We start from the raw sequence: 16554 nt of genomic DNA, 5'->3' as shown, positions 1-16554 counted from the left end.
AACAACATATGTACAATACATACGACAATGTTCTTCTACATACAGACCAACAACTACATATTTAAAAACATTTCCATCACTTCAACACATCTTACAACATTGTCATATTCAAGCAATACAATCCCTGACTAATTTATATATAAATTATAATATGTAAAATATGTTACAAAAATTCACACAATGTATGTTGAACTTATTTTGCACCGTACATAACCAATCGTGCTAATTTGAGGTGGAGAAGGCTTGTAAATTTGATAAGAAAAACAAACTGTCACCAGTGTGCCTCACACTCAGTATAATACACACTGCTGGATACAGATCACTGCATTCGTTTTAAGAGAAATGTATTAACAGGCTCAACATTAACGTCTAACCATGTCTTGATTGGCTACTTATTTGAATGATTCCTGACTACGTAAAGCCAGGGTGTTTACTTCTAACATATTTTGTGCAGTTTACTCCATTAGCTTTCCTCTTCACTTTCCTTTCCTAAAATTAGCCTCATTCACATTGTACCGTATCAACGTATCGTTAAATTATTCTAAATTTGTTGAATGCTTACCTTTTAAAAATATTCAATAGTTATTGATATAACCCAAGTCGCCCTTGCATAAGAGACATTGCTGTGACACGTGTCTCAATAGGTTTGTTTAATCTCCTGGTTAAATGAATGCTACAACAAGAATAGGGTTCATAAGCTAACGGTCTGCTAGCTCTGGTGCAGATGTTCTTGCTGACATTCATACACAGGTCTCAGACACCTACGTCCTCTCATCTCCACTGAAACTGCCAACACATTGGCATGTTGCATAGTTGGGTCTCGCCTCAACTATTGCAACTCCGTCCTAGTCCGGTCCTCCTCTGGCAATCTAAAAAAACTGCAAAGACTACAAAACAACCTGGTATGCATTGCCATTGGCCACACTAATCGCCGTTTCAACTCACTTGCCTGTCTCCGTGCCCTCCACTGGCTACCCATTACCAGCAGGGTCACATACAAGATCGCCTGGCTCTGCCACCGTGCCTTCACATCTGCCTGCCACCCGTACCTCTCTTCATTATTATCGACTTGCAGCACAGCACATGGCAGATGCCTTCGCAGTGCCACTCACGACCTCCTCTTGATACCAAGATCCAGGATGGTCACGTCTATGCGCCGTTTCTCCGTGGCTGCCTCAACAGTCTGGAACGCAATCCTTCTGCATATTCGCAGCATCACCTCAATCGTCTCCTTCAAGAGACACTTAAAAACTCACCTCTACAACCACGCTTTTGAGTGACTCTGAGCTTGGCTCCGCGCCTGTGAGTTGTGGCCATTGTGCCCACAAATTTGCACGCGTTATGAATTGCATTATTATTATATCGATACGCGGGACGCTACTCCCATCCGGCAGAACCCTTACCGGCTTAGCCCTGCAGAGAAGGAGTACGTTCGGCTAGCTGTTGATGAGCTGCTAGCCACAGACGTAATTTCACCGTCTACCAGCCCGTGGGGAGCCCCTATCGTTCTTATTAAAAAGCATGATGGTAGCTTGCGCCTCTGTGTCGACTTCCGCACGCTTAACAAGATATCTGTGGCTGATACGTATCCACTCCCTCAGATGGACGATTCCCTGGACGCTCTAGCAGGAGCCTACTACTTTTCTACTCTTGATATCCTGTCCGGATTTTGGCAGTTGCCACTAGACGAAGCCTCTAGGCCCAAAACAGCCTTTTGTACACCTCAAGGCCTATTCGAATTCAATTGGCTTCCGATGGGGCTCCACTCCACGCTGGCTACGTTCCAACGATTGATGGAGCTGGTCCTGGCTGGCCTTCAGTGGGACTCGTGCTTGACATACCAAGATGTCCAAGCACCTCGTCTTCAGCCGTACATTCAAAGAACATCTTGACCTGCTGTCTTTCTCAAAATGCGTGCAACCAATCTAAAATTTAAGCTGCAAAAGTGTCACCTCCTTCGAAAATCGGTTCGGTATCTCGGTGACATCATTAGTAAATTGGGAATTGCGATGGACCCGGACAAAACTGCGTGTGTTTGAACTTGGCCGACCCCCACGTCGTTGGGGGAGGTGCGGAGTTTTATAGGATTCGCGTCTGAAGCTCTTCGTCCTACGAGGCAACCACGTGGTCGGAGACCCGAGTGAGGGTCCGATCCTTCGTAGCAGTAACGCCTCTGTATAGAGTAGTTAGCAAGGTAGTCACCACCCTATGCTGTATCTGGTGAAGGGGCAGTTACCCCTTGTGTTACATGTTACAAATAAATGTGTTGCCTCTAAATGGAACAATGTCTGCGACTCAGTTGGACTCACTACACTATTGTAATGTGAGGTTACACCTGAATGATAAATGGGTTACACCTGGATGATTAATTGGTTACACCTAGATGATAATGATTGACTCTGCCGGCCTCAGCCCACAACCAATGGGGAGTCGAGCCAGGGGCGTGGCCCTGATGTAATGCGAAGGTTACACCTGGAAGAGGATGATTGGCTATGCTGGCTTCAGCCCGCAACCAATGGGGAGTCGAGTTAGGGGCGTGGCCCTGGGGCCGTAGAGTGTGCTCTGGAAGGTTCCAGGGATGTGGCTGAGGATTGGCTGCGAGGCATCACGTGGGCCAGGGATTAAAAGGGGCAGAGACGGACAGCACGTGGCCAGAGCTTGGAGGAACGAAGGTGGAAGCCACGCTGGTGCGGAGGTCCGGAACCTGCCACGTGGTGAGCCACGGCAGTCTCTCTCTCCCTCTCTCCCTCTCACGCTGTCTGCCAACAGCGTGAAGGAGCCATAGAGCAAAGGAACGAGTATATTGAGAGCTGTGAAAGAAACTTAATAAAGAATACTGAATTTCAGACGTTGTTTCAACGACCTTTATTACATTGGAGTCAGAAGTAAATTTTGAGACTGTTTGGACCATCATCCAAGATGTCCAAGCATGTCAAAAAAAGGAACCCACCGGATCCGCCGTCGGAAGAGGACGACAATGCGGACGAGGACGAGCTGCTGGGCGCAACGGGACCGCTACCGCCGACTACTGCTCTCCCCAACGCCGCGCAAAAACGACAGGCCGGCGCGGAGGCATCTCCAGCTATGGACGAAGGGTGGCAACGAGTGGCAGAACAGATAGAGGCTCTCCGTGCGGTGATGCTCAATCTCGTGACGGTGGTCGCGTCGTCTGCCGCCCTGGGTCGGCCTCATGGGACGCATCCGAGTGCGGACGACCTTGACCTCCAACGGGGGGCTGCGTCCGCCATTACACCTGCTGCGGAGGAGGAGGCCGCCATCTTGGGCGGGGCCGCTGCCACACTGACGGGGGCCGCCATCTTGGCGGAGCCGCGTGCTGCGCGGGTGGCGGGAACGGGCATGGCCAAGGACTCCGACAGTGGCCGCAGCCATCGCCTTCCTCATATTAAAGAATTCGTCGTCGGAGGCGACTAGAGTGCATTTACGTGGAGATTCGAATCCGCCTTCTGATCGGTGCTGTGGATGGAGTCCGAGGCACTGGAGGCTCTACCTATGCTGTTGGACGACGTGTCCTTGGCCGTTTTCCGCTCCATCCCGGCGAGTAGGAAGAAGACGCTAAAGGACGCCTTCGCTGAAATGGCGGAATTTTACGAGCCATCATCGGCTGCTCATAGGAAATTTATGCAGCGACGTCGAGGGCTGGAAGAAACACCTTTGGCGTACTGTGGTGCGCTATTAGCGCTTGCTATGGCCGCCTACCTTGAGTCCTCCGCCGATCTCCTGGACTCTCTCATTCTTGCAAGAATGATTGAACTATCGCAGGAGTTAAACATCTCGCTGCCGGTGTGCAGCCATGAGCCGCTGACGTCTCGTTGGGCAGCGCGATGTTTATATGCCAAATACAATTTGCGACATTGGGACCAGATGGCAGCTTGGACGGGGGACCCCAAAAAGGATGCTGAACCGCTGGGATGGGCTCCACGTCGCGTCGTGCACATCCCGGACGAGTGCAGCGACGATGAGTTGGTGGCTGCTGCTCCTCGCTGGACCCCGCAACGCCAGCAGGACACGCAGCGCGATGGGGCCGGTCGGTCACGAGCGGGTGCCGAGGCGACCGACCGTCGGGCGGCCGCCACATGTTTCAAGTGTGGCCCACTGGGCCACTTCGCCCACGATTGTGGGCGCCGGTTCTGACCTCCGCAGCTCCCGTCGGGCCTTCCTCCATCTCCTCCACCGGACGCGGATCGACATCATTCTCGGGCAAGTCGGCACGCATCGGGGCACCCGGCAGGTCCAAACACCTCACGCATCCACTTGCACCCCCGTAGGTTTATCCGATGTTAATTGTCGGCACACGGTTACGCAGTGGAAAAAATTGGCTTGAAGGGTGGTTGCAGCCGCATCAGGATCCTCCACGGTGCCGGGCACGATTCAAGGGGTAGACGTGCCTGTTTTGGTGGACACCGGTGCGTCGGCAACCATCATTTCGGATGTGATTTTTCATCTATTATCTATCCCTGCGTCGCGGGTCCAACCAGCTAACGACACATGCATTGCCGCTAATGGGGGTGGCATAGGTATCATAGGACGGGTGGATGTCCACATTGCCATTGGGAATGTTGCCACGTCAGATTCGATTCTTATTTCGCGATCGCTGGCGGTTCCATGTTTGTTGGGTACCGATTTTCTTTGTCGGATGCCTGTCAAAATCCTTGTGGATTAGGGTTGTTTAGAGATGCCTGGGGGCGATAGGATGTCCTTCTTGCCGTCCCTGTGGGGCCGGCCGCCTCCAGGGAATGCCGTTCACGCGCTGGCCGATGTCACTGTGGAGATACCCTGGGTACACAGATGCTCATCCCGCTGCGCTACCGGAAGTAGTTGGAAGCCACGGATGGGGCGGCGGGTGTGTTACTGTCCCCGTCGAACTCCGTGGCTAAGGCCTTCTCCCTTGTCGCGGCTCAGACTATTGTTCGGGTGGGGCAGGCCCCGTTCTTACAAGTGTTGAATGGGGGCCCGGAACGAGTGATCGTTCTAGCGGGTGCAGTATTGGCCCATGCCACTACCGACTAGCCTTGATGGGGACCAACCTAGAGTAATGGCTGCCGGCGTGTCTCGGGCCACTCATTCAGACGATCGATGGATTGCCGAATTGTGCCATAAGAATACGTCTTTGTCATCCACGCAGCAGAACGCATTGCATTCACTATTGTCAAAATACGCCGACGTCTTTAGTAAAGATGACTTTGATTTGGGCCACACCTCGCTCTTGTCACACCATATTGACACCGGTGCGGCAGGACCGATATGTATGCACCCGCACCGCATGAGCCCTGCAGAAAGGGAGCATGTGCGTGGTGCGGTGGACGACATGTTGGCGGCCGACATTATTTCGTCGTCCAACAGTCCTTGGAGCACACCAGTGGTGTTGGTTAAAAAGAAGGACGGCGGATTGAGGTTCTGTGTTGACTTTCGCCAGTTGAATAAAATATCCGTGGCAGACGCGTAGCCCCTGCCACGAATTGATGATTCGTTGGACGCCTTGTCGGGGGCCATTTTCTTTTATACTCTCGACCTCTCGTCGGGTTCTTGGCAACTCCCCCTCAATGATGCGTCAAAGCCGAAAACGGCGTTTCGCACGCTGCAGGGCTTGTTCGAATTTAACCGCCTACCCATGGGCTTGAATGCCGCGCCGGCGACATTACAGCGCCTGATGGAGTTGGTGCTGGCGTGGCTACAGTGGGAGACGTGCCTCATATATTTGGACGACGTTATTGTATTCAGTCGCACCTTCGAAGAACACCTTCAACGACTGGAGGCTGTCTTTCAAAGAATGCAATCGGCCGACCTCAAATTTAAACCAAAAAAATATCATTTGTTGCAACGTTCTGTCCGCTACCTCGGACACATCGTCAGCTCTAGCGGTGTGTCCACTGACCCTCAAAAGACGTCGTATGTCCGTGAGTGGCCGACGCCCACTTCCGTGGGTGACATGCGACGGTTCATAGGCTTTGCATCCTATTATCGCCGGTTTGTTAAGAATTTCGCGACGTTGGCAAAACCTCTGCATGTCCTGACGGGAAAGAATCAGAGATTCAAATGGGGTCCGGAAGAGGAACTGGCTTTCCAGTCTATCCGGGATCACTTGGCCACCGGGCCGACACTCGACTACCCCGATTTTTCCCAACCGTTCATCCTGGACATGGATGCTAGCGACACCAGCATCGGTGCTGTTTTGTCGCAACGGAAGGACGGTGTTGAACGAGTGGTGGCATATGGCAGCAGGGTTTTGTCTCCCGCCGAAAAGCACTATTGCATCACTCGTCGGGAGTTGCTGGCGATCGTCCATTTTGTTCGCCAGTACCGGCCGTACCTGTATGGTAGAAAATTCCTTGTGCGCACTGACCATGCTGCCTTGAAATACTCGCTAAAATTGGAACAACCATCCAGACAATTAGTTTGATGGTTGGAATTGTTGCAGGATTTTTTTTTATATCACATACCGTAAAGGTACCCGCCACGGCAATGCAGACGCTCTTTCCAGATTGCCCTTGAACCCTCCCTGCGCCTGTTTGATAGGTACACATCGCTGCGCAGCACCGCTCACCCCTCCCTGTCCGGTTGTGGGTGCGATGCCAATAGATGATGGCCGGTGTACGCCCGTTGGGGCCGATGGCACGCTGCATTTGCCGCACTTGGTGTGGCTGCGTGAACAAAGGGCGGATGCCTCGTTGGCTCCACTGCAGGATCTGGTTGGAAAGCCGAGATCTCACTTGTCGGGGGGGAAATCGCAGTTATATACTGACCGGGAAGAGTTGCTGATGTGCACGGACGGGTTGTCGGACCGTTCACGCCTTGTTGTGCCATCATCCCTTCACCATGATCTTATCCGCACGCTGTACGCCGACAAGCTGATGCATCTTGGCGTGCAGAAGACATTGCTCAAGATGCAGCAAGATTTATTTTGGCTGGGTATGACGGCGGATATCACCAGGACTCTCCGGGCATGCCAAGATTGTGCGAAGCGGAAACCGCCACGTCAAAATTACGTTCCGCCCTTGCAATCGATCGAGGTATCTCGTATTAATGAGCTGGTTGCTCTAGATATCCTCGGCCCATTTCCCCCATCGGCTAGGGGTAATAAGTATCTCTTTGTCGGGGTCGAATATTTTTCTCGTTGGCCTATGGCCTGGCCTCTACCTGACCAATTGGCTTCATCCATCACCGAGGCTTTCTTGAATGGATACGTAATGGATAAGGGGGCTCCTGAGAAATTACTCACGGATCAAGGACGTAACTTTGGGTACGAAGAAAATCCGCACTTCCCCTTACCACCCGCAGATGGATGGAATGGTGGAACGATTTAACCGTACCCTTTCAGCCATGCTTTGTCACACAGTGAGCGAAAAGCAGACCGACTGGGTATTGCACATACTTGGTGTTCTGTCGGCGTACGGCATGGTCCCGCACGCGTCCATGGGGTATTCGCCATTTTTTCTTATGTATGGGCAGGAAAACGTGTCTCCGATTGATGTGCAACTTGGTACAGCGGGAAAGGAACCCTCCCCTTCCTTGCCTGACCATGTCCGTGACTCGCTTCGGCGTGTTATGGAGGCGCGGGATGCCGCCAGGAGTGCAACGGCCCGTACACAGGCACGGAATGAGAGATACGCGCGTCGATCGTGACGTGACATGCCTTGGACGGTGGGTGACGTGGCGTGGCTCCATTGCCCTCAGGTACCTGTGGGCACATCTCCTAAACTGCACAGGCCTTGGCGAGAGCCTGTGAGACTAATAGAAGTCCGGAATCCCCAAAGTGTTCGCATCCAGTACGGGCTGCGTCATTGGTATGTCCACTCGTCGCGTCTGAAACCTTATTTCGAACCACGCACTGGCCCTTCATCCCCACTTGCTGACCTGCCCGGGTCTGATGTGCCTGGCGTGCCACTTGCCTCGCCAATTGATCCCCAGCGGGGACGTGTTCTACCCCCCGCAGACACACAGGCCTTGAAAAGCGTCAAGGCCCTTGACGAGCAGCCTCCGATGAGGCCCGTTCCATCCACGGAGGACGCCGAACCCGCTCCTTCTCCGCTGCCCCCTCCTACTGAACAGTCGGCGAGACGACCACGCTCCATGGGGGGAGAGGGACTGGCGTCGAGCACGCGATCAAAGTCGCTCCCATTTCGTTAACACCGTTGCCATGTTTTACCTTTAACCTCTTCTGTTATGCCGCACTACAGTTGGCGCCCTAATGTTGTATTGCTCCTACAGCGCACATTGTTTCGTGCCCTAAAATGTTTATTTTCAACTGCATGTTGTTCGGCGCCCTACTAACCTTACCTCGTTACGCGTAATTGGCGCCCTAAATATTAGTCACAGGGGTTGGCCCATCGCCCTTTTCCCAGACGAGACGGCTGACTTTTTGCACGGGGGGGGGGGGGGGGGGTGATGTAATGTGAGGTTACACCTGGATGATAAATGGGTTACACCTGGATGATTAATTGGTTACACCTGGATGATAATGATTGACTCTGCTGGCCTCAGCCCACAACCAATGGGGAGTCGAGTTAGGGGCGTGGCCCTGGGGCCGTAGAGTGGGCTCTGGAAGGTTCCAGGGATGTGGCTGAGGATTGGCTGCGAGGAATCACGTGGGCCAGGGATTAAAAGGGGCGGAGACGGACAGCACGTGGTCAGAGCTTGGAGGAACGAATGTGGAAGCCACGCTGGTGCGGAGGTCTGGAGCCTGCCACGTAGTGGGCCACGGCAGTCTCTCTCTCCCTCTCTCCCTCTCACGCTGTCTGCCAACAGCGTGAACGAGCCATAGAGCAGAGGAATGAGTATAGTGAGAGCTGTGAAAGAAACTTCATAAAGAATACTGCATTCCAGACGTTCTCAACGACCTTTATTACACTATTATAACTACTTTAGAGCCCTTTGTCAGTACTATTAGATGAAAGCCTTCCCACAACATGTCCATCATGGGGTTTATTTGGCCATACTTCACCACGCTCGTCAGTGTGGGAAGTGAAAGGGGGGGGGGGTCCAGAGCAGTTGAAATGTCATGTGCCACTCATGTTAGCTGTGGCCAGGAATTAGACTCAGTTCACTGACTTAAAAGTGCAGTGTGCTAACCACTGGACCACCACTCATCCCACTGAGAAATATTCTATCACTGCATAAATAAAATAGTTATACACACACATATACATATTCTACTTCGTGTACCTACTGGTTACTTTTAATTCAACCATTCTGGCACAGAGCTCCGAACTTGGCTTAGTAATAGGAAACGTTTAACATATATACATATTTGTTTGTCCCATTGTTACCTTTTGGAATGCACTCACGTGAATAAACTTGCAATGCTCAAAAGTCTTGGTCACGGCATCGCGCGCTTTTTACTGTATTAATGCTTTAATTCCTCCTGATACAGATCCAGTTTGTTGTGTAATTATTTTCAATATTTGGTCATATGAACAGTACAACATGTATTGCATGAGTAACACGTCACCAGAGATAGCACAAGCACACATTGGAGATACATAATGTGAAAATGGCACAAGACGATAAATCTACGCTTTCAGTTTTTTCATTGGGGTACATTCATGGCTGTGCTTCAATACACTCTAAATGCATCATGTTTGATCCACAACACGCTTTTATCACCACTACTTTGATGAAAACATATTTTTGTGAAAATGTAATATTGCAGCACAGCTTTAGCCTGGTGGAGCCATCGTATTAATTTCCTGTCTTTTGTGCAGTGCTGTTACGTGATTTTTTTTTGTTTGGAGGCAGACACCCCTTATTGGCATGCTGAGGGACAGACGGTGATTGTTTCAATCTACCCGCCAATGCCTTCATTTGTAATTCATGCAGAAACATTTCAAAATTACCCACAGAGTAAGTGCCTGTAAAAGAGGGGACGTGTATTAAAGCAAGATCATCCAATAGGTTCTCCAAGCTCGGTCTCGATGGGAATTTTCTGCTGAAAATCCATCATTACCAAATTCAGCCATTCACAGCCAAACAAATTAAGACATGCTCCTCTTGAGTGCTCACATTATATTCAGAACATTAGAATTACTGTCAATGAGATGCAATTATACAGTAAACTATAACTATGTAAACTAAGGCCCACTGAGCTATACAGTTATTATTTCCGAAGCGACCTGGCCACAAATGATGGCTCAACGAGATGGCTTATCATGTGGAAATGTATAATAGCCAAATACTCTCAACGCATGTTTCTATGTATACTATATATATAGTCTACACTGTAATAATATTGTTTTAATTATAGTGGATCTATACACCTCTTGCCTTAAATGTATCAAAGTGTATGAAACGTTAGAGAGAAATCGTACACCGTGTTGAATTCAACACGCTCAATATGTATCCACGCGCTGTCCAGTATACCACGAACGAAGGAGTACCTGCACACCAGCGTGCACACAATCACCAGCAGCCAACGCCACCTGCGTTTTTACTATACGGATGCTGAAAGAGATGCGCGGCAACTGGGTAAAGGTGCACCCAACACATTCCTGCGGAGGGAGCTGGTAGGAACGTTGGGTTGCTCGGTCAATGGCCAGGGTCAACGGCGGCGTGGTGTATTCCGCAAATATGGCCGACTGTGAGGGCGGGCACAAGCCGGCGTGAGTAGGTTAAACGTTGAATTTTATAATGGCACCACGGGGTGCCCAGCCCCTCCCCACCCAGCCCCACCCCTCCCACCCCCCACCCAGCCCCACCCTCCCTACCCAGCCCCACCCTCCCCACCCAGCCCCACCCAGCCCCACCCCCCACCCAGCCCCACCCTCCCCACCCAGCCCCTCCCCACCCTCCCCTCCCCTCCCCACCCAGCCCCTCCCCACCCTCCCCTCCCCACCCTCCCCCTCCCCACCCTCCCCTCCCCACCCTCCCCTCCCCACCCAGCCCCTCCCTGCACGACAGACACAATAATCTCCTGTGGGCTGGTGTAATCAGGAGGTTCCTACCAGTATAGGTTGTCTCAAACTCTTGCCATATGAGTCTCAGTAATCAGAACCTGGGGGGGGGGGAGGAGGTGCACCCCCTTCACCGCCACCTCATTTGGGAGCTTTGCCCACATTGGAACCGTCACACCACATCCTAGTGAGTGGGTAGTGCCATTGAAATGTTTTCCATCTGGGACTGAAAAACCATCCAAGTAACTGCTTGACATTGAACCAAACGTATTCCTCCCCTTGCAAAGTGCTCTTATGTGCGTATAATTAGGTTGCAGCCATCACCTCTGGAATGCAAATGCACTGTACAAAAGCAGGAGACACCATTAAAATATATTTTAACATCCAGTGAATGCCCGTCTCTGTTAAGTCCCTGTAACCTCAATAAGGTGTTGGTGCCAGGCAAGTTGAACTCTTAAGGCCAAATAGTGTGGTGACAGCTTGCTGAGAAGGGGTCACAGGACAAACTCAGGTCTTGTAGACTTACACGGTGATGCAGCTACTATATGCATGAACTTAGCCCTATAAAGTATTCATACAATGTTCTATTTGAGAAGTCTGGCAGTACGCTCACGAGTGTAAGCGTTGCTATATATCTTCTCCCGTGGCTGCTGGAGGCAAACTGTTACCATCATCTCAGTGGTATCACTCAGAATCCTCCAATGAACCAGATTCTGCTTTTAGAAGCCAGCAACAGCAGGTTCCCTCATCTCCAACCCCACTTGTTCTGTGTTTGTCTTCTACAGCCCTTTATTGTGTTTCCAAGACTAAAAAAAACACATACACTGATGTTTATCTCTGTTGGGAGTACTTAACCGCTGGTGAAATCCTGCATTCCTATATTATAGTATCCATAAGACAACAACTGTTGACTGTCCGCAAAGTAATATCCATTTTAGAGGCTTCAAAAGGATGATTGGCTGAGTTGATCCACACCTGGGATTTGAACCCATGTAGTTCTGATGCCAAGCTGAGTACGCCGCCACAGTGCTGTTTTTCGAGCCCCTTTTTTGGTCCGCTCGACTGAAAAAGCTAATTGGGCAAGTTGTCTAAAATAAATAACATTTCAAAATGTATTACCTCAGCGGATAATGTATTTTTTTTTTACAATATATTTGTAACTTTGTGAAATAGTATGTAAAATGGACCTGTTGTTCAATAAATTAGATTTTTGTTCCAATATAACAATTCCTGTATCAGTTTGGACTGGGAAGCAGTGCAATGTGCCAGATCATCACCACGCAGTTACTTTCATTAGACTGTATTTATTTTTACAGCCATTTGTAAATGCACACATTGGTCATGGGGCTTGTTTGACCATACTTCACCGTGTTGGTCAGTGTTGGTTGCTCAATGGCTGGTCGGCCCAGAGAACCAGGTAACTAAACTAAACTATATATTTTTATTTTACCAGGTAAGGCCCACTGAGCTATGTATCCCTTTTTCAGAAGCGACCTGGCCCACAAATGATAGCTCAACGAAGTGGCTTATCACGTGGAAATTTCTAGCAGCCAAATACTCTAAATACATTTTTCTAAATGTGGATGGAAAAGCCAGGGAAAAATCCACGCGACCACGGGGAGAACATTAAAACTCCAAATATACAGACGTTAGGTCAGGATCGACCCACGAACTCCTCTATACCAGGCGTGGGAGATAACATCTCGCCACCGTGGCGCCCCTGATTCCAATTGTCACTGATGTTAGTCGTGGTCAGGAGTCAAACTCAAGTCAGCAGGTTCATAGCACAGTGCATCAGCCACCGCTAAACCCCTTTATAGAAGCTGTTGATATTGTTCTCCTTTATTTACTGGACAGCAGTTTTGTCTCAGCAAAATGTACATTCTTTAATGTGAGAAATCACTTTCTGCGTGATTTGGACAAAGGCACACGTATGGAATTGGAGTGGAAGAGGTCATTAAGTAATGGCATTCTGTATTTTTGGTAAATTAACACAGAATAATGTTTCACCCCAATGAGTGAATATTCAGTGATACAATATTGAATTGTATCATATATAAAATGGCAGATAAGTTCAATGTATCGTTTAAAATGAAGTGAAATGAGAATCTTGCTAGCAGGAGTCATGTAAAACGTCACATTTAATTACAGAAGCTCTGCGACATTTACGAAATTCTTTAACGGCATGTTATGCCATTGAGTATAAGTTCATCGCAATGAATGGTTCATTATCTGCAGCAAACACACATTTAAACAATTTGAATGAACAATGCATGGATCACTTTATTTATTCCAATTTCTTTTATGCTGCAAATATAACGGGCCTTGGTTGGTAACAAAGTATTTTTGACATCTGTCGGGACAAACACAAAATTGTTAATTCTTTTTATCTGAGTGATCTGTTAGTAGATCAAATAGCTGAAGATCTGGAGGGGGTGTTTTGACCAACGCTATAATTACTCTTAAATAATATTTACGCAGACTTTAATGTGTCTCGGGAAACAATGTGGTACCAAATGAGACACTTTAAGCAACACATGTTCGGCGTTGAGAGAAACACAGTATGAAGATGTATTCACAAACACATAACGCCATTTGCAAGCTGATCTTAAGGAAGTGTCCTTCAGAGAAAACTGTGCTCGTTATTCACTTCTATAATGTACTTAAATGCATTACATATTTCATGAATATCACATTGATAGTGGCTGATTTCATTAAAAAATCCAAGTCTTTCCCGCTGCGATGAAGGTGCTTTATTAAGTGTTAGGACCTTCGCATCCTGAGCAAGTTACATATTGCCAATCGGCGTGGCTTTAGCTCCTCTCGAATGGGGGGCAGGAGAGTTATTGTGAGAGAGGCTACCATCCCAATGGTCGCTGAGCTGCATTGGCTTCCAGTTGCCGAACAATACACAAGGTCGTACTCATTACACACAAAGTGCTTGTCACAAATGAACCACAATACCTTTCTGATCTCGTCAAGGAACATAAAACATAATTCGCAGAGGATTTTTGGCTAGTCATCTAACAAAGATGGTCACGGCATCGCGCGCTTTCAGATGTGCTTCTGCGGCCGTCTGGAACGCTCTTCTGATATTCGGAAGCCACTGGAGCTATGCACTTTTAAATCTAGATTGAAAACTAATTTATTTAAAACGGTTTGTTGTGTTTAGTTGTTTGTCCTTCCTCAACACCTATGATTAGCACGGTTGGCTATGTGCGGTATGAAAGAAGCTTAACATACATACCAGTGACAAACCGCTTAGGAGAGTGAACTTGGGTGTTCCGGTGGGGGAATTTGGATGGAGCAGGGAGCAACCCTAGCACCCCTTCTAGCCAAGCACTCTCCGTGATTGCCAATACAGTCGTCACATATTCCATATCAAGATGTTGAAACGTGGTGTGCTTATCCTGCAATTAAGCGATTACCTCGAATGCAAGCACCGACACACTAACCGTGCATATCAATTGACTCGAGAGTACTCCGAAAATAAAGCGCCTTTAATATCTTTCATATGCAGTATTTATTATCACCTTGTAAAAAGTTTACATCAGTGCTTATAATTACATGAACACTGTGTGCAGGGCAGACTCATTAATAATTATTCTAACTATCCCCTCCACCACTTAGTCTGTATATGTACGTCTTATTTTCTGAGGTTCTGTCCGCATTACCCCAACGAGTAAGTGTCACCATATGGCTTCACAGATTGCATCAATTGTGCCAGCGTCACCAGTTTCGCCGTTTGCAGTGTCGAGTAGTGGTACTCGTAAAACAAGTTCCTCTCTGTTCACAAGCTGAATCAATTCAATTAGCATGCAGATTACCAAAGTCACGCAGTGCATGTGGATCTCTTAAATCAAACCACTTTTTCATCCACTGTCTCCAGACTGCCAAACATTATATCCCACGCTTCGCAAACCAATGTATATCAAAGTTAATTACATGGAAGTGTCACAGCTCAAGGATTTGCAAGGTTGTACGCAAACTAATTTTATTGTTCTATCTTCATATCTACATTACTTTGATTTGTTTACTCGAGTGGCATTGCTCCACGGAACATGTACAAGTACAGCCCTTGAACGATCCACTGCTGAACAAGGACCTTCCCGGCCCATGCGGAGCATGGGGGCTATTTGACCATACTTCACTGTGCTGGTCAGTGGAGGTGGAGAGCATAGATGTACAGGACAACAATGGATTTTGCTGCACTGCTTCTGCTGCCAAAAGCGTAGCCACGCAGAAGCCTATAGCACCTGTTTATGCACGGTGGTGGTTGTCCATTCAAGCACCGTCCAGGTACAAACTCGCTTAGCTTTCAATATCTAATTAAATCGGGCACTTCCTGGGTGATTTGTCCCTAGGTTAATCACTTTACTTCGTTCCATAATTATTGAATTGATAGGACTTTTTCTTTGGGTAGTTTTTTTAATGTTCTTATAGCAAAACGTACAAAAATGTAACGTGAACAATTTATTTCAAAATTAAAATGTACCTTTTCAAACATTTGTAAGAATGTGCACATTTGTGTTAAACTTTCATCGTTCTAAAAAGGGTTAACAACACGTTCGACCAACCAAATAGTATAGGTACAATATCTGAGCATGCAAAAAAACTTTGATAAACATCTCACACACTTTTCCATTCATGAATATTGTAACATTTTACTTGCTTATTTTTGAGTTCAATTGTCCACGCACTTATTGTGGCCTCTATTAATAAAAACAGCATCAACACATGCCCAAAATATCTCGATAATGTAACACTCACACACGCAGGATCTCAACAATATGAATACACACACACGCGCACACAAGAAGAGAGATCATCGCTAGAGCGTTTACCGGCTCTCTGTTGCCACCTCTGCAGAGGGGTCCACGGAACACCCCCTTGATGTTGCGGAAGTGGCCATTGCTCAGATGCGGGGAGCTGATGACAAGGTAGTAGCAAGCCATGCTGCAGGTGTGAAATTGAAAAGGAGCTGAGAAGACCGGGAAGGGCTAAGAAACACCTGGAGCGTCACACTTTAAACTCAGTTCTATATTTTGCAGCCGACGGCGTAGGACGTAAACATCGATCGCGTAAATCCGTCAACACTGACCGAGTTGTCCTAAATTACATCGTGAGCAAGTATTAAGGATGTATGCTCACAATCCATTTCTTCGTTAAGCCCCTATCACTTAGCATTAATGCTTCCCAGAAAGTGACTCTCCCTCTATCAGTCGCACGATCCCGGCTGTGAGCTGCCGCCGACTGGCTGTCTCGGGGACAACCGAGTCTCCAGGCAAATCGAGACGCAGCTGTCGATGTTACACGTCTGCATTCCCTTCACACATCCTGCTGCCAATCCCTTCAGATAGTCACTGTCACTCAACTCAATGCGTTAACCGTACACATGCCGGTAAAGCGGGCGGCGTCTGTTGCTCTCAGAAAGCTGATCTGCATACACTTAAACGCCCCGCAGCAGTTGAAAGTAATAACAGTCTCTCTACCGAAAGGGCAATGCGAGACACATTAAAGCACGTCCGGAAAAAAGTGGTGAATCAAAGGCATACTCGCTTGGAATTCTAACGCTGGCTATTTTGCTCTTTTAAACAGGAGGGAGAAGCTTTCGACAGCCTTGCTATCTGCAGTGGCTCCCTGCCTCCGT

General features: G+C 48.5%; 1 protein-coding gene across 1 annotated transcript in view; it reads right to left on the bottom strand.

Annotated features, from left to right (window-relative positions):
- Window positions 1–16276, bottom strand: part of ZNF804A (zinc finger protein 804A) — a 105025-nt gene extending 88749 nt beyond the window's left edge. The window contains exon 1 of the mRNA XM_078864602.1: window positions 15749–16276. Coding sequence (XP_078720728.1) covers window positions 15749–15859 — 111 coding nt within the window. The 5' untranslated portion in view covers window positions 15860–16276. The remainder of the gene's footprint in view (window positions 1–15748) is intronic.
- Between the last annotated feature and the right edge of the window lie 278 nt (window positions 16277–16554).

Source organism: Lampetra fluviatilis, chromosome 2, assembly GCF_964198595.1.
Source record: "Lampetra fluviatilis chromosome 2, kcLamFluv1.1, whole genome shotgun sequence".
NCBI classification, from domain to species: Eukaryota; Metazoa; Chordata; class Hyperoartia; order Petromyzontiformes; family Petromyzontidae; genus Lampetra; species Lampetra fluviatilis.
This window is presented reverse-complemented; position numbering and strand designations above follow the sequence as displayed.